The sequence below is a fragment of the Melospiza melodia genome, chromosome 3 (assembly GCF_035770615.1).
Source record: "Melospiza melodia melodia isolate bMelMel2 chromosome 3, bMelMel2.pri, whole genome shotgun sequence".
NCBI classification, from domain to species: domain Eukaryota; kingdom Metazoa; phylum Chordata; class Aves; order Passeriformes; family Passerellidae; genus Melospiza; species Melospiza melodia.
In genome coordinates this window covers 65590198-65610751 of record NC_086196.1, presented here as the reverse complement: position 1 = coordinate 65610751, position 20554 = coordinate 65590198, and the positions used below count along the sequence as shown (strand labels likewise).

Genomic DNA, 20554 nt, shown 5'->3' with positions numbered 1-20554 from the left:
GACCAGGTACTCTAAATGAGCAGAGGCAGAATAACTAAAAAGCAGAGTACCTGATCTGTTGGCCTCCAAAGCGCAACGCAAGATAAATGGTAACGGCGCCGAGTGCATCTTTGCTTCTTTTAACTCCTTACAGAACTGCTTCAGCTTGCTCATAGGCTGCAAACAATTTCAAAAATTAATTTAAGGTATTTATCAATTTATCAAACTGCTAAGAATGTCAGATTCTTCTAATGTTTAGAAAATGGATATTACATAAGCAAAACAGGATTCCTCTGTGAATTTCAATTTACTATACAAGTTGATACAGAATAATAAAACGCTTCTTTTCCTCTTGAAGAACTGTGCAACAACTCACCATCTGCAATCTTCACAGCTGCATTAAACTAAATAAATATACTGCTATTATTAAGAAAAAAAGTATTACTATTCTGCTTACCAGATTTCTATTTACACAATGTTGCAAGAAGAAGCTACCTTGGTCCATATCTTCACGCGATAAATGACTTAAAGACCTCAAGATGCTGAAGCTGATATCTTCAAAGCCATGAGTTATCAGAGTCAAACACAGGTTCATTACATCTAGCAAGTGAAAAACAGAGAACAACAATATTAATACATTAATAAAGTGCACAAAACTTTTTCACTTTAAGCTACTAAAATTAGTGAAAGCTAGAAAAGTAAATGTTTTACAAGTACTATTAACATACTTTTAAATAAGATTCACAATCCAAATCTGAGACTACCTTTTTCAGAATTATTTATATTTATCAATGAAATTCACTTTTCTCATAAGAAGACTAGGCCAAAAATTACAGAAGTATCACCCCTGCAGCATGACAGAAGGATAAGGAAAAAATAAACTAATTCCTAGACACATCAAAAAAAAACAAAAAAAGCATGAAGTATAATTAATAGTTATCAATCAGATTAAACATACTGGGATCCACAAGCAACTTTAAAGGTAGGTAATAAAAAACTGTATTCAGTATTTACTATCCCTTTTTTTATGGCAGTCTTGAAGAGCTCTCACAACAGGAATCTTAACAGCAGTGTTAAGAAAGGACTCCACACTTGCTGCCTTCTTATAAAAACTTAATTCATGTTAGAATTTTTTTTAATGATAGATTAATTTTTGAAATTATTAAAGCTGTTGCATATTTAGATTTTATGAAATACAATCTAAACCACAAAAGCACACAAATTAATCCACAAACTAATGGCAAAAATGTTCCTTTCCCTCAGTATTCAAGAGAAAACTGCAAAATTACCTATTTTTGGAAAAAGAAGGAAAAAACCAGCAACAACAAAACCAAACAAAAAAAAACAAAAATAAGAAAAAAAGGAAAAAAGTGTTCTCTCTCCACCCTGCTGTGGGAACCAAGGACATACCTGGAATTATTTCCTTTTCAAATCTTATACGTCTTTTAATATCCTCGATGTGCTGTGGATATCCAGCCTTGGCAAGGCTAAAAATCACCTGCGTCAAAATCCTGTCCATAAGGTACCCTTCAGTCTTCTCAACCTGCTCTACAGTCTGTAAAATCAAAATAAATTTAACTTGAATCAACTCCAAAGTGACTCAAAACAGAATACTTTTAAAATCAAAACAAGCATAAAAACCTGGGTTTTTTCTTTTTTAAAATCCACATATTTAGATAATGGAACATGGTAGAGAAAAAAAATACGCAAGAAGTATTTAGAGACATTCAAACACCTTTAAACTGTGAAAAGAAAAAGGGACACCTAAAAGTGATACAGCATATAGTTTCTTTCTAATATCTAATAATATATTAAAACACTAGAGGTATTATCATTGTGAGATGACTTTCAAAAGAAATTACTTTGTAAAGGGAAGAAGGACAAATCCAACATTTTGACACTGTTTGGAAGAATATTGGTTGATGAATATTTGTTCAAGTCATAGCAGAAAATTGTTTCCAATATCTTCTTCCTTGATTTGGTCCTCTACATCTGATTAAACTCCTGAAACAACTTAAGAAAACTGGTTTGATCTTCTCATTGCTTCATGAGTATTTCTTTGATTTAAAAAAAAGTGAGAGAATACTTGAAAAAAATCAGCTACACAAAGGGCTGTAAGGAAGCCTCACCTTACAAATACCTAAGCTGTTTGTATGAATTCTCAAAACAAAAATTCATTTTTACTGGAAAGATCCTGTGATTTCAATGGCCAAAGAATGGCTCAATGGGAACAGAATAAGCAAGGTTTACTTTTTTGGTTGTTTTTATAAATAAATACATAGATATCCCACATGTACTGTCTTTAAAAAAACCCCTAAATTATTAAATTGCTCGCTGACAAATCTATCTTCCCGGAGTGAAATGCCACTATCAAAAGACAAATATTTTTTAGAAATTGTGACATTGCTTTCTGTTAAATCAGCTATTTAATTGCAATAAAAATTTTTTGATAATTACTTCCAAGTAGGAGGAAACCAATTATAAATTTTTATTTCTCCAGTCGGGACAGAAAGCATTCCAAAGTTATATTGAACAAAAGATAAAAAAAGTTGTATTTAAATTCAAACTGGCAATACCTTTTTGATGCTATCAGCATCACCCTTTTCAGCATACGCATTCAGCAGTGATAAATAGGTGTCTGGACCTGGTTCAACACCAGCCATCCTCATCACTGAAAGGATGTTTTCTGCACTTTTCATATCTCTGAAAGAATTCAAAGCAAGATTCTCAGTAGATTTAATCATAATGATGCTTATTGCGACTACTGCATTTCCTCACTAAATTAATTAGAATTGGAAACAAAGACTGCAACAGGCTTAGAGAAACTTATTTTAACAAAGCAAATCCTGAAAGGTGAAAGTGCATATCTTTTTAATATTACTTAAAATACTTTTTCAACTTTAACAGATTATAAAGTTCAGAACTAAGTGCAGCAAATTTCTTCTCAAACACTACAAAAGTGCAGCAATTTATCTTGAAATACAAGATTTTCAGACACAAGAAAAAAATCTACTTCCTTTGTTAAATAGCTTTTTTGCTTCATAAATGTAGAGACAGTCTTCTACACATGATTATTCAAAACCACCACACTATTCTGCAGCATGTAATTTTTTCTGTACAGTAACACTTTGTATTTTAGTAAAGCTAACAGTAAACAAAAGGAATAAAAGGTATTAAACATTACCCCGATCTTGCATGTCCTTTCAAAAGACTACTGAATACTGCCTCGGTGATGGGGAGATCTTTGCTCTTCATAAATCCAAGAATCTTACTGAAAAAAAAAATTGTATTTGCCACTTTGGAACATGCAGACACTAAGGTGGGGCTGGGTTCTTTTTATTTTTATCTTCCTTTTATTTATTTCTCATACCCCTCAATCACACTGTTACAGCTTAACCTTGCTAAAATTGTTAGAGATACCTGGCAAGCCCTGTGTAAGAAAAACAACAACCAGAATTATTACTATTTGCTCCTTAGCCCACTTTATTCTCAAATGCCTTTGCCAGTAAGCCTTCATAACCTCACACTTTTGCATGATGGCTCTAGCAATGACAAAAACAAGTTATTTTCTGAGCAATGTGATTACAACTTGATTTGAACACACTGGTCTATCACTTATTTTTATTTCGTTTGTGTAGGTTTTGGCAGTCTCCAGGAAATCGTTCTTCATTGCTTGGTTAAAAATATACTTCTATTAAAATCCTTCTTTGCTTTGCTCAATTTTGGTGAATCACACAGAAATCAGTTTTAACACCACTGGTAGGGAATATGAGAAACAGATTTTGTGGAAATCCCTTTAAGCATAAATGCAAAAGAATACCTTGCTCCTTCAATGTCACCCTCATTGCAATAAGCAGCAATCAACCTTTGGTATGTAACCTGTAGAAAACAAAATGGGGAATTTAATTATTTCCATTCAATAAATGGAGCCTGCTATTAAGAATGAAGATCTTTAAAAGGACACCTACTCGATTGGGCTGCACATTTGCTTCCTCCATCCTGGCCAAGAATTCTGTCGGAGAAAACTTGTGCTCATTCTGAAGATACACTTTAAGCAAAGCATTGTAATGGCTCGTATCATATACAGCACCTAAGGAAATATTTCAACCACAGTCAATGTAGATTCTCTAAATTCAACACAGTTCCATAGCTTTCTCAGGTAATTAATTTCCTGTCAATTTTATTCTGTATGAACTTAGGAGACAGTAATTTTATTCACCTTTGAAGCATCAGACATTTATTTAACAGCTCTGGTGTTTATAAAAGGCTAAAACATAATGAGCACAGTAACAGCAATGCTATTCTACAGTCTCTACAGCTGTATTTATTTTACAGATTCGGCAATGTTACTATCAAAAAAGCATTTACCTATGCATTATCTATACATAAATGACTCACAATAAAAATATAATCTGATAAAATTGCTGGTAGCACTAGGAATACATAGCCCATCAAATATTTAGGTAGCATCTAACAGAAAGTAAACTCAATAATAAAAATCAAGCAGAAGTCCAATTTAAGCACATTTCAAAAAATCTTTAGATTTTAGAATTTTAGATTAACACCCCTAGATGTCACTATAACCCCCAGAATTACAAACAGGTCTCTCACCTGAACAATAAAACCCACTGTTCATTCAGTAGTAAGTGCAACCTGTTATAACCTAACATTTAAATACCGTTAAAATAAATTGTGTCTCATTACAAAGAGAGCAACTAAAGCACAGAGCTGTTCTTGCAAGAAGGACTAACAGACACAACGTACCAAGTTCTTTCATCTTGTCCCATATCATATGGGCCAGTTCTGTTCTTTCCGATGACAATACCTCTGGTAAGACAGCACCACAACTTTGTAACAAAAGCAAGGTGTGGTTACTCCCTGGACACCCTGCAAATGGAATAAAACCACAAATTTATTAATACATGATTATGAATTCAATATCAGAAATAAGATTTGAGACCGATCTACTGAAATATTTTAGCATTTTCTATAAAACAGAATTTTCTCCAAGACTGAAGATTTTAAATGAACAGGATACCCAAATGATTAAACAACAGCACTACTGTGCATTACCCAAAAAGATTCATGACAAAACATGCCATTTAGTACAATAATGAGCTTAGCTGAGCAGAAATTGTCAGAAGACAACACAAAATTGCTAAACTTAGATTATCCAATACTTTCAACTTCCCAACTCAAGATCCTGAGATAATTTCATTTTAACAGGGACATTACTTTCTCATAAATTTCTAAAATGTCAAAATGCTTCATACCAATTCAATATAATTCCACAAGTGGTAGTCAGAGACACTTCCACACAAACTTCCATTTCCAGTTCGGCCTACGCTTAATACATAATAAATGAGAAAATGTACACCTAGAGAATAGTGAACTGTAAGATTATCTGCCTTTTCTGACTTCTCTACTAGTCACAGAATGTCAAAAAAGTTAACTATAAACTCATCTCTTTCTTGTGCTTCACTACTATTACTGAGGCAAAGGCAGAACTGCAGAATCTATCGCAGATGACCCAGTCAGCTGACGACAATTATTCTCTCTATCCCACCTTTAGATACAAAGAGAGTTTAGATACAAAAATGAGTTTCCTTAGAAAGCAACATGTTGTCAAGTATGATCATCAATTCTTAACTGACCAGCATTTAAATCCCTGAACATAATTACTGCATGCAATGAAAACGACAACACATCTTCAGTTTCATAGTACCTTGAAAAGGAAAAGAAAATCAAAAACTTTTGGCAGCGTGAGGATGGAGAGATGCACAATGAGATCTACTGCAAACACCTTTTTCAGGTATTTTTTGTGTTATAATTAGAAATGGAAAAATAATAAAAACAGGCAGAAATCAACACTAACTTTCCACACTTTTGCTAAACTAGTTTCATTATTCATAAATAAACAAGGACTAAATTTTTCATATGGTAATATTTGCCATTTATTTTAATAGCACCTTAGCTAAATCATTTGTGAGGTTCTATGCTTTTATTTTTAAATACAATTCCAAAGCCAAAGGGTAAATACCCTATAAGAGATTAAGATTTTTTTTTGTTAGTATGACTTAGAAACTGTGGAACTAGTCAAGGTTCATGAAGAACTACTTGCAGAGAGGTTTACAGACACAAAGCTCTTGCCAACCCACATTCCCAAATTAAAGGTTTACATGGAAAAAACAACAAAGCAGTCAGAACCAGAAAGGATGTCCCAAGCAAAAAGGAAAAAACTACATTCAACAGAAAGAGCATGAATTGAAGGTTCAGCCTTTAAACAGTAAAATGGAACACTTTTAAAAGCACAATGCCAGCTAGACAAGGCATTACAGAATAGAGTAACACACAGCAAAGTTTAAAACTTAAGCAAAACAATACATGCTGCTGTGACCGTGGTCACAGGGATTTTCAGGATGAGAGAGAGCCGAGAATGTTGATTCCATGATCAGAAGGTTTGATTTATTATTTTATGACATGTACACATTACATTATATCTATACTAAAAGAAATAGAAGGAAAAGTTCTCAGAAGGCTAGCTAAGCTAAGAATAGAACAGAATGAATAACTAAGGGCTGTGTCTCAGCAGAGAGCGAGAGCAGCTCTGCCGTGAGTGGTCAGTAAATCCAAACATCCACAGGAGACCAATCACGGATCCACCTGTTGCATTCCACAGCAGCAGATAACCATTGTTTACATTTGTGGCTGAAACTTCTCAGCTTCAGCAGGAAAAATCCTAAGAAAGGATTTTAATGAAAAGATGTCTGCGACAGGCTGCCATTGATAAATATTGGCAGTAGTAGTTAGCAAGTATATTCTTTAAATACCTCCACTGACTCATCCCAACTGGTACCAAACCTCAGCAATGGTGGCAGCTGGTCTGCAAAACACTAATGTGGACTGCATATTTTAGCCAAGAGGTATTGAATCTATCAGAATGGACAATGCCTCAGCTATTTGGTTTTCTTTTATTAAAAAAAACCAAAGCTTTCTTGTCATGAACACAGCTACCTGGGAACATGGAAATTTGTGTATCACCTCCACATTTCCCTGTTGTAATTCCATTTAAGACAAATAATGTCTTAAGGGCAGCATGGTTCATTTCATTACAGATGCTTTAAAAATATACACTGCAAAGGAGGCATGTATGATCCCTGCTCAGAGAGCAAAATACAGTTACATGAGGAAAGTGCATTACCAGATTAAAACTCGACAATAAGCAAGGCAATATAACATACCTTAAAAGTACACATTTATAAGACTTAAATTCTTAAAGACACAAAAAACCCAAGCTTGAATAAGCTACCATGAGCATTCAAAACAAAAAAATATCTCCAAAGCAGTTAAAGCCTGTCCATCAACATATACAGCAGATCAAACAACATTCAAAGACAAAACACAGATCAGAACACTCAGTTCATTTCCTTGGTTAGACAGCAGCCTGAAATTCAGCTTAACTGGGTTTTAAGTGGAAGCAACTTACCTGCATTGCTTATATCCTGGAAGATTTTGAGTAGAAGAGTTTTAGGGATGCGGCCAGTTTTTCTGACAGAGTTATCCACTTTATTTAACGCCCAGTCAAACTGCCAGGTCCGTCTGGTTCGAACTTCTGCAACTGCTTCTTCTTTAACACTTCCTTCCTCTTGAGGTGCAAGTGTGAGGAACCTGATTTGGCTTATAGCATTTCTGCTTGAACAGAAACAAACAAAAAAATAAAGATTACATTTCTGTGAGTCATTTTGGATCTAGACTAGTCACATAATGTCAAAAATATAATAACGCACTGCTTGCTGATGAACAGTCTCAAAAACATTCCATTTTAAAATAAACAAACAAATATTTAAGTGATTCGTTTCAGTGTCTTTCTACTTAAAAAGTCAGCCATACATTTTCTCACAGTGACAAGTTTCTCTGAAATTTTCAGTTAGTTTCATCTCATGAATTAAATGGTTCAAATAATATTCCCACAAAAATAAAACTTTTAAGTCATCCAAAGTGCTATAAAAGTCTATTGTCCCATTACAGCCACTCCCTAAAGCTCTCAAAAGGTTTTGAAAACTCTCAAGAACAGTCACAGACAGATCTTCCAGAACACAGTAAATCAAGGTAGCAAATCATACCTTCCACGTCAATTAAACTGCACAAGAACTAATGCAGAGGTCGGTGTGTTAGACAGCAATGGCTTGGACACCAACAGGATCATTCCACATTTTACAGAATTGACAATAACCAGCATGAAGTATCCACCCATTCTGCCATGTAAACCAGACATCAACAGCAGATTTGTTTAAACATTTATTTTCTCAAAATAAAATATGACAAAAAGAAGCATAACAAGAAAGTGATCTTATTTCCAGCAAAGCAATAAAAAAAAGCTTGCCTTTTTTGTTTTTTTTTAAAGAACAAGTTAATATGTAAGAGTAAAAAAAATTGAATATGTGCCACACCAAGGTTATGAACAGCCTGTGCAGGTGAAATTATCATTAAACATAAGCATTTCAGGAAGTCTGTTCTCAACTATGCTTACAACTTCATAAAATAAACCAGATTATTCTCCTCCAGTATCCTGTAAAAAAATGTGCTATTTCCTGGGTGGCAAAAAGCAAGATTCAGCAACTTCTAAAATTGCCCTTCCTCATCTCTGGCTCTTCAGACAACTCTTAAGTTAAATTTCTGTAAGCTTTCTAGACTAGTTTTAAAAAACCCCAAACCCCCAAGGTTTGTACTCCCTGCTGTTACAGGTGCTCCAGGAGTCTATACCACAAGGTAATGGCTCCACATTTGTGAAATGGCAGCTCTAAAAGCCAGGAGTGCTGACTTTCTCTACAAAACCATTTCCTGTCCCTGCAGCTTTTCCCAGCTCTATCTGCTGGCTGCTTTCTCACCCAACAGTCATTGTTTAGGGCCCAAGGAGACAAGCCCAGTGGAGGAGAAAAGCTTGCTGGTGGCAATTGCGTGTTTCAGAAGCACTGGCAGCAAGCTGCTAAATGGCAGAGAAATCATCACTGGGGTACAAAACACAGACTGGTGGTTTACCATCTGCTTGCCTCTTGTGAGCAGAAAGTAGCCCAAAAAGCCAACTTCTTCCTTGCTCTTTGAAATCTTGATTTGGTAGCTCAGCAGGCCATAAATTCTAGAAGTAGCCTGAAGAAGAATCTCTTTCCTAATGGAGCCATGACAGCAGTTTAACAGATGATATTTGATTAAAAAAAAATCCTTCAGTAATGAAGAACATCGCTATTATTTGGCATTAGCCTTTTCAAGAACATGATTTTTACACTGCCCTATCTTCTAAAGTTTCCTCCTGAAGAATATCCCAGAGTCCAGCTAACTATCTACATGGTATTTCACTAGGGAAAGTATAAAGAAGAAAGAATTGAAGAAGGGAAGAAAGACTGACAAAAAAGGAGAGATCCCCTCCTGTAGTCTCAGTTCCATTCCTTGATAGATGCAAGTTCCCACCAATCCCTTTGGGCTAGCTCTCATTTTATTCAGATCCCTCTGTGAGTTTATTTCACTTACTAACCGAGCACAATATCAATTTATCCCCTTCTACAAAAAAGTAAAATTACTGTTGTATCAATTTAGAGAGGAAACAGCTCACCAGGTCTACAGCCCACCAGAATTTACATGGAATAAAAAGAAACTGAGAAAGAAAAAGTACCTAAAATCAGAGAAGCTAGAAATAAAAACAAACAAAAAAGGAAAAGCTCTGAAACACTATTTTTCATGGTAAGCATCTTGTCAGATTAACAACAAACTTTTTTGCTGCTACTAGTAATGTCATGTCTCACTAAAAGTATTCCCAAGGGTGTCATTTTCCTCAGTTCTTTCCCTCCTTTTCCTCTCCTTCTATTGCCTCCTATGACCAGAGGGTACTTCTGGAAAACTGAAATCATTAGACTAATTAGCATAAAATCCAGTAGCACAAGGTAAGAATAACAGTGAGACACTAAATTTTCACTCCTCCAGGATTTAACAAACAAGTGAGATGCCTAGAACTCAAATAACTCCTTATAACACATGAATAGCAATACTCAACTTTGAGCTAGCCAGTGGACAGCTAGAATAATGAAATTGTAATGAATGCAAGTTCTCTATAATTTTCTTAAAGATATAAATTAAAAAAGAAAATTGAAAAGCTACTTGAAAGCTTTTCAGAATACTTCCAGAAAGGTTAGAAAAATGCTCTGGAAGCTGTAGCAACACAGGGCTGTATTTGGAACACAGAAATTGATACTTTAAGTCCCATTAACAATCAAAGCATGAGTGGACACAACTCTTGTGCTTCAGATTAGAATTGAAATGCTTTTCCCTGTAAAAACCTGCTCGTGTTTAAAGTATTTTTCAAATTATTGAACAGTATCTTATGACATACAGCACACTTCTAACCATAGACAAATTGGTATCTAAGTTCTTAAGTCCTGCACTGTTTTAAGAAAGCCATCTTTGTAAGAGTTTCTTCTCAGAAGTCACAAGTACTTTAAACACTTGCACAGCACCATCAGATGAAGTGTAAAGACAACACTATGTGCATGCTCAGCATAAGCTGGTTAACAGCACAAGAAAACTCTTATGTTTCATTTGCTACTAAACTCTCCTGCTTCACATTTAGCACCACGCTATTTATAACATAAGTATCATTTGCTACAGTTGCACACTGTAAAACACTAGACACATATGAAAGTGTTATTTTTATACAGTAACTTCACCTTCTGAAAGGTGAGCACAATTGAGCATTTCTTCAGCAGGCCTTCAGCATTTGAATGAACTACATCTTTACACTTAGGTGCTGTGTAATGTTAAGCCAATCCCATAATAAGAATTTGTTAAAAATAACTCTGGCTTCAAAAGGTGAATGATGCTGCAGCATCTACTGTTTTGAATCTGGTATGTAGCACTACAAATCAACTAAGAACTCCAAATTAAAAAAAAAAAGAAAAGAAAAAAGCCCACAAAAAACCAAAAACACCAAAAAAGAGCTCACTATTTTTTAAGATGAAAGACTAAGCAGACCAGAAAGTCAGCTTTCATAAAAAGATACAAACTTAACAAATTAAGGGACACAGCATTAGGTTTGATTTCAGGCAAATGATAGGAGAACAGAGTAGGCAACCTCCCTATGAAACACAAAAAGAAGCTAACAAAATGAGGCAGTTATCCATGCATCAGGAATCTTTAATTTTCAGAAGCTGAAAAACAACATCCAATTAAGACAAATAGGAAAAAAAGGCAAGGATAAAAATCAAGAAGGCCAGGTTAACTATTTCTCTCAGGAAGTGACGTAAAAAGGCAGCAAGAAAGGTTGCTAAATTTAATAAAGATGATTTTAGAAATCACCTCTTCACAGGGAAAAAAATGACAGCTCATACACTGTTTGGCTTTCAAGAAATGTTAATTGCAACCATCTGTAAATTTTAACTATCATTACTAATTTTAACAAGGAGATGGGGGCGTAGCTGAGAATATGGAAGAATGACTCAAATAATTCCTGAAAACATTAAGATATATTGAAGGCAAATGACTGGATCTTACTCAAACTCCAGTTCTTTGGATTTACTCTGAAAAATCCATGTAAGTTGTGGGAAAAACAGAAGCCTAACAAAAAAATACAGATTGATGTACAGGCTTCTGGCACCACTTTACCTGACAACCTGCTTGCAAGCAAAGCAAGGAGACACAATGTACTTCTAGTATGGGAGCAGTAGTTGTGCAAAGAAAATTTTAAATCCATACACAAAATTAAAATGTGGTTCCTTGCAGAACTGGGAATATTGTGGGGGAGTCTAAGTGAAACTATCTCCTGACCCAGCTAGGAAAGGACTGGCACAATCCATGTGCAATAATAGCTTCAATACAGAACACAAAAAGTTGTATGTTTTGGACAAAAGCAGAAATTCAAGATGGGGTACAACTTGCTAAGCTGTGCAGCCCAGAGGGCACTGAAAATGAGGCATTGCTAAGCATGAAACACCACACAGGAAAAAGACTTTGAATTCTCAGCTCCTAAACACAGGAACATAGCTAAAATACAGATAATGATCTCTCTATCATGGTGTGTTCATTCAGGAAAAAAAAACCAAGTATAAAAGACCTAAAGGACTTGTCTATCCCATCTCACTCTCCAAGCACAGAAGCAACTGAACCTAATCCACCAGGAATCACACAACCAATACTAATGGTTGTAATATTAATTGTAAGGAAATATTTGAATGGGATACTTCAGTCAAGGTTTCTCATTTGGAAGTTTCTAAAGTAAGATTAGGAGTGGGGAAAAAAATCTATCATGCATGACCTTGATATTTCTGATGCTGCCTCAGAACTAGATGTTTGATTACAGTTTTATGATGTAATTATATTTCCCCCATTACTTTAATTCACTTTTTCCAGACTTAAATGCTATGCTACACAAAAAAATACATACTTCCCTAAGAGCTGCAATGAGTACCAAGTATTTACTTTCATCTATTACCTCCAAATGGTATTTTAATATTTTCTCCATGTGAAACACTTTATTTACAAGCACATAAAGCTGCACAGGAAATTTCAGATCTGTCTGAACGAGCAATGTGGTTCTTCCCCAAAACATGTAATTTCTCTCTAATACACTTCAGAACTGGAAAAAGCTCAAAAGGATACACTGAGCCCTATGACAATCTCTCTCCAACTCCCACTATCACAGGATTGGAAGCAGCCTTGAGATATTGGAGCCTTTACACCATTTTCAGCTTTGTCTCTACAACTGCAGCCCTCACCCACGCAGGAAAGGTTACCTGTGCAGTTGTAATCCCAAAACAAGTGGCAACTCCACCTCCAGTTTAGCTTACAACACTGGGAAAGCAGCTGAACATCAACTCACAAAAACTGATGCAGAGATGAAGTGTGCATGGAGAAATTTACATCAAATCAACCAGTAAAATTCTTCTGTTTACAAGGGTTTAAGTAGGAATCCCAGTGCTGTACCCACATACTTATGTCTTCCACACTGCTAGAGCAGACTTAAGGCACTGCCTTTAATTTCCTATAGGAACATATCTTACACACCAGCCTGAGTATAAGTCCCATCTTTCCCAAAACCTAAAAAGTAGGTGATGTTCATGTTTCCCCTTGCAGCAGCAGAAGGGTTGCTTTCCATAAGACTTGACCAATTACAAACATTAAATTATATTTATATATTCAGCTATATATTTATTCATACATTATTTATATATTCGTATAAATATATGAAGATAACCACATGTTTAATTATAAATATGAGACATTTGCCTCCCTTTACCAGAGCCATAATTAGGTAGTTGTTGTGCTTTTTCTACAGAAAGTATCGAATATTTCATTCTTTCTAAACTAAATAGGCAAAACCTGCATGAAATAGTTCTCAAAATAAAGTCATCATTGAAGCAGAATAATGGCAAACTTAAGTGAGTTAGAATTCATTAGTGTACATAAAAGCACTCCAGATCTAACACTAAATTCAGTAAACCGAACACTAAATTTACCACCTGAGATCCCAGCATGATTCACATGACTGTTAAAGCAGTATTTGTGCTGTTAGCCATGATCAGCTGTACAAAAAGGCACAATGCTCAGGCCACCATATAGTTGCTACAATGAGATACAGCAGGATCTTACCAGAGAGAAAAATTCATGTCTTTCCATGTAGATTGACAAGCTTTGTGTTTCTTGGAGAATGTCTAAAAAATTCCTTAAGTGATTCACAAGAAATAAAAGAGAAAACCTTTTGTACTGCACTTAGGATCTTAGGAAAAACCTCATCACTGAAAAGGGTGTCAAGCACTGGAACAGGGTGCCCAGGGAAGGGTCAGTCACCTTCCCTGGAGTGTCCAAAGGACAGGTAGGTGAGGTACTTGGGGACGTGGCTTAGTGCTGAAGTTGGCAGTGTCAGCCAACTGTTGGACTCGATAATCCCAGAGATCTTTCCCAACCTTAACACCTCTAAGATTCTGTGATTTCTTGGGAAGTATCTGGGCATTTTATATCCATCACCAGAACACTTAATTACAACAGCACAGTTTGTGCAACTTTATTACAGCAAAGTATTATGGAAAGCAAGTCTACTCTATGCCTCCTCTGCATTTGAAGACCCTTCCTTCTATCATTTTGCTAATGCAATTAAGCATTCAGTTCTATGCTTTCATTAAGCATTCAGTTCTTCATTTCTATCCATTGGTAATGGATTGCTGAGTATGACAGCAAATAGCCAAAAAGAACTTGTTTGCAGCTAACCTAAAACAAATTAAAAAATGAAAATGCACTATTCACTAAGCCATGAATCATTTGGGTCTTTTATTTATGACTTAATAAAATCCATCTCCCCAGTCTGAAACCTTTTTTAAAGAGATATTTCCTCTCCCATCTTAACAACATAATTAAACACAGCACAATGAATCAAAAGGCAAGAGTTCTTACAAGCACCTTCTGTGCTGGTTTTGCCTGGGTTAATTTTATTCAAAGTAGCAAGTATGGGGCTGTCTTTTGGATTTATGCTGAATTCATTTTTGAAAACAGAGACAAGCTCGTGAAGGAGCAGAGTCCTGGCAGGACCTTTGGGCCTGTGGAGAGAAGAGCCCACACTGGAGCAGGTTTGCTAGTTTGATTTCATTTTGTTTTTGTACTGATTCTCCTTGATTTTCCTCTTCAGCTATACTTCCATGATCTCTAAGCTTTAGGAGCCTAACTGCTCTCCTTCCCTGATTTAGAGCCAGCCAAGGTGGCCAGCAACAGGAGGCTGTCAGAAGAATGGAGCCAAGACCCTATTTCTGAGCACTAACTTTCCCAGAGCAGAAAGCTGCAACATCAAACTGTAACATCACCTACAGTATGTAGAATACCTTGATGTGAACTCAAAAATACTCTAAACACTTGTCAGTGGAGAGGTTTGTTACACCATTCTTGACAGTCAGATAGTAACAGCAAATTCAGGCATTTTTCCCCCTAGTGAAGCTTTTGTAAGTTCCAGTAAGCCATCTGTACCACATAAATCAGGGCACTGCTGAACTCTGCTCCTGCAGATCAGAAGTTTGTTGTATTGGTCTGCTGAAGTTGATCTGCAATGAAATTGCATGGCAGGAGAGTGATGATGTAGCTCAAGTTATTTCACATTTCACAGCACAGGTGGGTCAAGTGAAAGAGTAAATTTGTCTTAAATCTGACTTGCTATGAAATGCTGCTCAACCATTAGAACATGCATGTACTATCCTACTTCGTTTTTCCAAGAAGCTTAGATTAAAAATCAAAGCAATCACGATGCTTTGATAAAACCTCAGCTTGAATGTGATGCTTGCTCTTTCACATCTCTAAAGAAGTTCACAGATTTGCAACTTTTCTGCAACCATTAATGTAATAGTAGTCAGACTTGCTCTGAACTGACTTTATTATGTTCAATGTTAAAGTGACTACAGCACATGGAAACAGTTATTTACACAATTTACTTGCAAAATGCAAGTTTATTACTGTTTATTTATTGAATCTTAAAACTGAGTGTGTCTTCCCCTACTATTCCAAATAGACTGTATGTCATTGTCAAAATAATCTTGAGACCTGAACAGCAAGTACAGTAAGCCAAAATGTTGTCCATATGCCACTCTAGTTCTTCAAAGGAGGTCCAGTTCCAGAAATTAAGGCTTAAGTAAAAAAAAAAAAAAAAAAAAGGCAATAAATAGTTACTTAAGGTAAAAAAATTAAATTAGATCATATGCTTAATACATGAAATATCAGTTTGTAAGTATTACCTTTGCTTTACACTTTGACTTTAGATCATCACTTGTGCACCAGGATGCCCAAACACACAGTAGTGTGACAGGGAGATTTTAAGTGAAAAGTTATCTTAGGAATGAAATTACTGAACAAGAAGGATGTACAAAAAGTTTCAAAAGAGTTTTCAGCATGATCACTGAACTATCCCACATATATAACTGAAATGAAGTATAATTTGGTGTAAGAAAAACGTATAGGGAAGGAAACAACCAATAAACCAAACCTCAGCTGTAAGAACCAAAATATCATCACATAAAGCACTTCTAAAGTTCTTTCTAGAAATGGAATTCTAGGGTCATAAAATGTTAGTCCTTCACCAAGTCACACATGAATTTCAGTGAATATTATTTCTTGCAACAAATTTAGTGAATTAAGCTTCCAGTTCAGTAAAACAAAACTTAGTTACTAGAAAGAAGAAAGGTTTATTGATCATTTGTAGATAATTAAATGAGTAGTTCTGTTGCCAACCATAAATCAGACATTCCTGGTCCTTCCTACTCCATCTTTCACACCAATTTTAACAACTGTTGGCAGCTGATACACATCAGTGATTAAAGAAAACCATCTTTCTTTAAGTAAGATTTTGGCCAGGCTACCAATAAAACAGCTCCAAACTAAGACTAATAAGCACTAAAAGAAGAGAAATTAGCAACAATGTCCTTATTTTGACAGTGAGACTTTCCTCTAGGAGTTCTCAATTTCTGATTCTTCTTTTCCCATTCCTTCTTCTGAAGGAGCTCTGGAACTCACTAAGTTCTTTGCTGAACATATTTATCTACTCAGAATAGCAGAACACTGTTATGGTTTTTCACCAGGAATTAAGCTACATTGACTTAGAGGGAGCACCAGAAATACAACGTGAAACAAGAGACAGAACAACTTGGGTAGCACTAAGCCCTTATATCAGCTCATAAATCTGTATGTCTGAAGTTGTGTTAATGAAGGTTGGCATCTCTAAGCTTCTTGCAGGGCACTAACCACGCGTAAGTGCCGTCAAACCTGCAGCAGGGATGCACACAGGTAGCACAGGCTGCTCTCCACCCTACCTGCATGACAGAAGGGAGAGAAAACCATGGCAAAGAAATCTTGCCGTGCCTCCTCACAGGAGGCACAGCAGAGTCGGAGAGAACGAAGAGGAATCCCAGATTCCAACTGCGCAGGTACCCAGAGTCGGTGACAGAACCACCGACTCACTTAGGGTGCAAAAGACCTCCAAGATCATCAAGTCTGACCTGTGACCGATCGCCACCTTGTCAGCTATAATCGGAACACCAAGAGCCACGTCCAGTCGTTCCCTGAACGCCTCAAGGGACAGTAACTCCGCTCCATCACTGCTTATCTCCTCTAGTCTTCCCCTCTCCCTCCACGCCCCTTCCCCTCGGCGTGACCCCCACAGCCGTGTCCCCCCCCCCCAGCCGTGTGGCTCCCCCCCCAGCCGCGTCCCCGGCGGTCGGGGCTCTGCTGGGCGCGGCGCGGCGGGAAGCGCGGCCAGCCCAGGCCGCCTAGCCTGAGGGCAGCGTGGCTGCGGCGCGGCCTTTGCCCTGCGCTCACCCCGAGGCCGTGCACACGCGGTGAGGCCGCCGGGCCGGCCCGGGCCGAGCGCTGCCTCAGAGCCCCCGGGGCAGCCACGCCGAGCGGCGCCGCAGGGCCCGGCGGCAGCATGGCCGGCAGTGCCCTTGGGCGTGCGGAGCGCAGCCTCAGCCGGCCCCGCCAACCCTACCAGGCGGCGCGACGGCGCGGGACCTCACCTGGCGGGGCCGGGCGGTGGGGCGGGGGCGGCGGGCGGGCGGAGGAGCGGCGGGAGCAGCGGCGGGAGGCGAGGGCGCAGCGCCCGGAGGCGCCCGGCGGAGCTCAGCAGCGCGGCCATGACCGCTCGCAGCACGTGAGCCGCGCGCCGGCGCCGCGCCGCCGTCAGCCCCACGTGATGGGGACGAACCATTCCGTTCGGGGGGGAGGCGCTGAGCGCGGCCTCGGAAAGAGCCCGCTAAGGCGCCAGTGCGCTGCTAATTTCCACCCCGTGCGGCCGATGGGCCGTTCCACGCAGGCCCGGGTTGGGCCGCCCGGCAGCCAACCGGGAGCGGCCCCGGCGGAAGGCGGGCGCGCCGGAGGAAGCGGCGGGATTGCCGAAGGGCGCTCCTGGGAGCTCCTCCGTGCCGGTCCGCGGGGCCTGCTGGCCCTGCCGGGCACTCCCGGGAGCTCTTCCCTGGCCTGCTGGCCCTGCCCGCCCGGCTCTCTCGGTGGGCACTCCCGGGATCTCTTCCATGCCGGTCCCCTCTGTGGCCTGCTGGCCCTACCCGCCCGGCTCTCCGGCCTGCCCACCCAAGTACTGCTTCCCTGCAGTCCGGCGGCGGCCGCCGCTTCTTCGCTGCCCCTGATGGTTCCACACCCTACCGAAAGCGTAGCGGGCCGGCGTGTACGCCAGGGCAGCCATGGGGAACTGGGCTGGGAAAGCTGCTGGTCGCTGTCAGCTTTTCCGCCGAAATGTTATCATTGCCTCTGTGAAAAATGCGTATTTTATGATTGGCTTTTCGCAAATATTAAAATGAATCTTATATGTGTTGTGTTAGAAAGTAATGCTGTATTAATTCTTTTAAGTAGTGTGTTAAATATAGTTTTTGGTTATAAAAAATTGTTAAAATAGAAACTGTGCTATGTAGGATACTTTTTTTAAAGAAAGGACTTGTAGCGAGATAGCAGCCACAGGACACCTAAATCTTTCAGAGAAAGAGAATTTATTGCCCCGTTATCAGGAGAAAGAACTTCTTTTTGCCTCGAAGGCACTGTTAGGATTCCGAGAAAGAAGCTGACAATGACCAGACAGAGTCCTGTATTTGAATGGAATTTATGCATTATGTATGAGATGTATGAATATGCAACAGGCTGTTGTTTTTAAGGGTTAATCCTTTGTTAACGTGGGTTCTTTTTCAGTCTTGTGCTGCCCAGGAAAAGGTACCCGGACATCCATAACTCTTTGTTTCTATTGTATCATATTGTCCTAATTCAAATTGTCTGAATTATTATTACTCTAATTGTATTACTATTTTTATAACCAGTTTATTACTATTAAGTTTTTAAATTTTTAAAAACAAGTGATTGGCGTTTTTCACACCTGGGAGTGGAGGGCAGAGGGAAGAACGTCATTAAGCGAAATATCAATAGCAAATCTCTGACTGAGGTTGCATGTATTTACTGAGATGCCACCTGAATTGATGTTTCATTTTAGCATCCAAGTTAACCTGGTTTCTGTGACATAAAACATTAGCTGAGGTATCTAGAAATTAAATGCATATTTTCATACAAAACTCATGTCATTTTTGCCGTAACTTGCAAATAGTTGCTCTAAAGGTAGATCGGCTATGACCAGCCTTTTCCAATTACACTTTACTTGGAAAGACTTGTCTCATCATCAAGATGCAAAATGCTCAGTTTTTAATTGTTATGTACACTCATTTTTGTTATTTATCAAAGTCCTGGATGTTCAGCATTGCTCACTGAGGAATAACTTGCAGCTTGTAAGACAATATTTGCAATGTTATCGTGGCTTTTGCTGTATCAGTGTTACAGCATTTCATGGAATACAAAGTTCAGTCTTGAGAGGAAAGCTAATGTCTTTACAAATAATTTGGGTGAAGCTATGGGTGTTAACATCTTTGAAATGGGGCTTTAATGTCTCTACTAACTTTGGACAGCAGGTGTGTTGCAGAGCTCAGACAGCTTGGCTCCTGAAACAGACAAGGGTCTGCACAAGGCTGAACTTCTGAATTTTGGGATAAAACAGTAGGTTCAAGGGGGGAATACGTGGCACGTGGTTTGGGAAGGCTGTACTTTCCTAGTATCTCAGCCAGTGGGGAAAGGAAGAGGGCAACATGTTACTGGGAAGTAGGATAAAAAGGAGGCTGCACCCTCCAAAACCTAGCGAGAGGAAGCCCTGTGGCAGAGCCCCTGAGAGCTCACTTCAGTGAAACAATGCATTGTTTACAATAAGGACCAGAAATGATACAGCGAAGGACTGTATCTAGGTTTGAAAGACATGGATCTGCTAAGAAAGGAAGGAGCCACCCTTGGAATGGAGAATATTACCCCCTTCCCTTCAAATATATAACTTTGAAATTAAAGGGCTTTCAGGCAGAGATATGGGAAGAGGAATCACAGTTCTTTACTAGTGTTATAAATGATTAATCGAAAAGACAAGTATATCAAAATGGGGAAAATATATAATTTTTTTTTCTGCAACCGAAATATGGTCTTCAAAAACCCACAGCCAAAGAGACAGCGTTGAGCCCGGTATCAGTGCTGGGTGAACCTAGACTGACCTCTATCGCATCAGATCTCCCTCTGTTCATGAGCACCGCTTCCTGCAGGGCTATTTTATACAGTTTTTCATGCCTGAGGCAGAGGAGTCCCAATTTCTATTGTAACCCTGCATGTTCAAGACGGTTCCTTTCACTGTGCAGAGCCGGACAATCACTGTTTCCTGAGTGGTAGCTGGTGTTAATTGTGTCCAGGGAAGTTGTGTATTCAGATGTATTTTTCTGGCGACTTCTGCTATCTCAATCAATGTTATCAGTTGGGCGATGATCATCCTTGGGCGTCTTCCGATCACTCGGGATAGCGGCGATCATCGATCATCACGCTGGCCTTCAGGAATTTCAAGATTCCAAAGTAGACGTCTGCCTCTGGGCTGCTTGCGGTCAGAGAGGCTCGTTTGGATTTCACAATCTTATAAAATACATTCTCTCTATAAGCATGAATTATTTCATAACATATATTACACTAGTCTCTGTACGTACAACAAGGC

At 38.6% G+C, this 20554-nt stretch overlaps 1 protein-coding gene across 1 annotated transcript in view; it reads right to left on the bottom strand.

The window, feature by feature from the left end:
- The window catches only part of LRPPRC (leucine rich pentatricopeptide repeat containing), an 86617-nt gene extending 68922 nt beyond the window's left edge, over positions 1–17695 (bottom strand). Inside the window, exons 1-10 of the mRNA XM_063152074.1 lie at positions 17505–17695; positions 7466–7668; positions 4744–4866; positions 3948–4069; positions 3800–3858; positions 3164–3250; positions 2556–2682; positions 1390–1534; positions 437–579; positions 51–156 (exon numbers count right to left, since the gene is read on the bottom strand). Coding sequence (XP_063008144.1) covers positions 51–156; positions 437–579; positions 1390–1534; positions 2556–2682; positions 3164–3250; positions 3800–3858; positions 3948–4069; positions 4744–4866; positions 7466–7668; positions 17505–17695 — 1306 coding nt within the window. The remainder of the gene's footprint in view (positions 1–50; positions 157–436; positions 580–1389; positions 1535–2555; positions 2683–3163; positions 3251–3799; positions 3859–3947; positions 4070–4743; positions 4867–7465; positions 7669–17504) is intronic.
- Positions 17696–20554: the final 2859 nt, after the last annotated feature.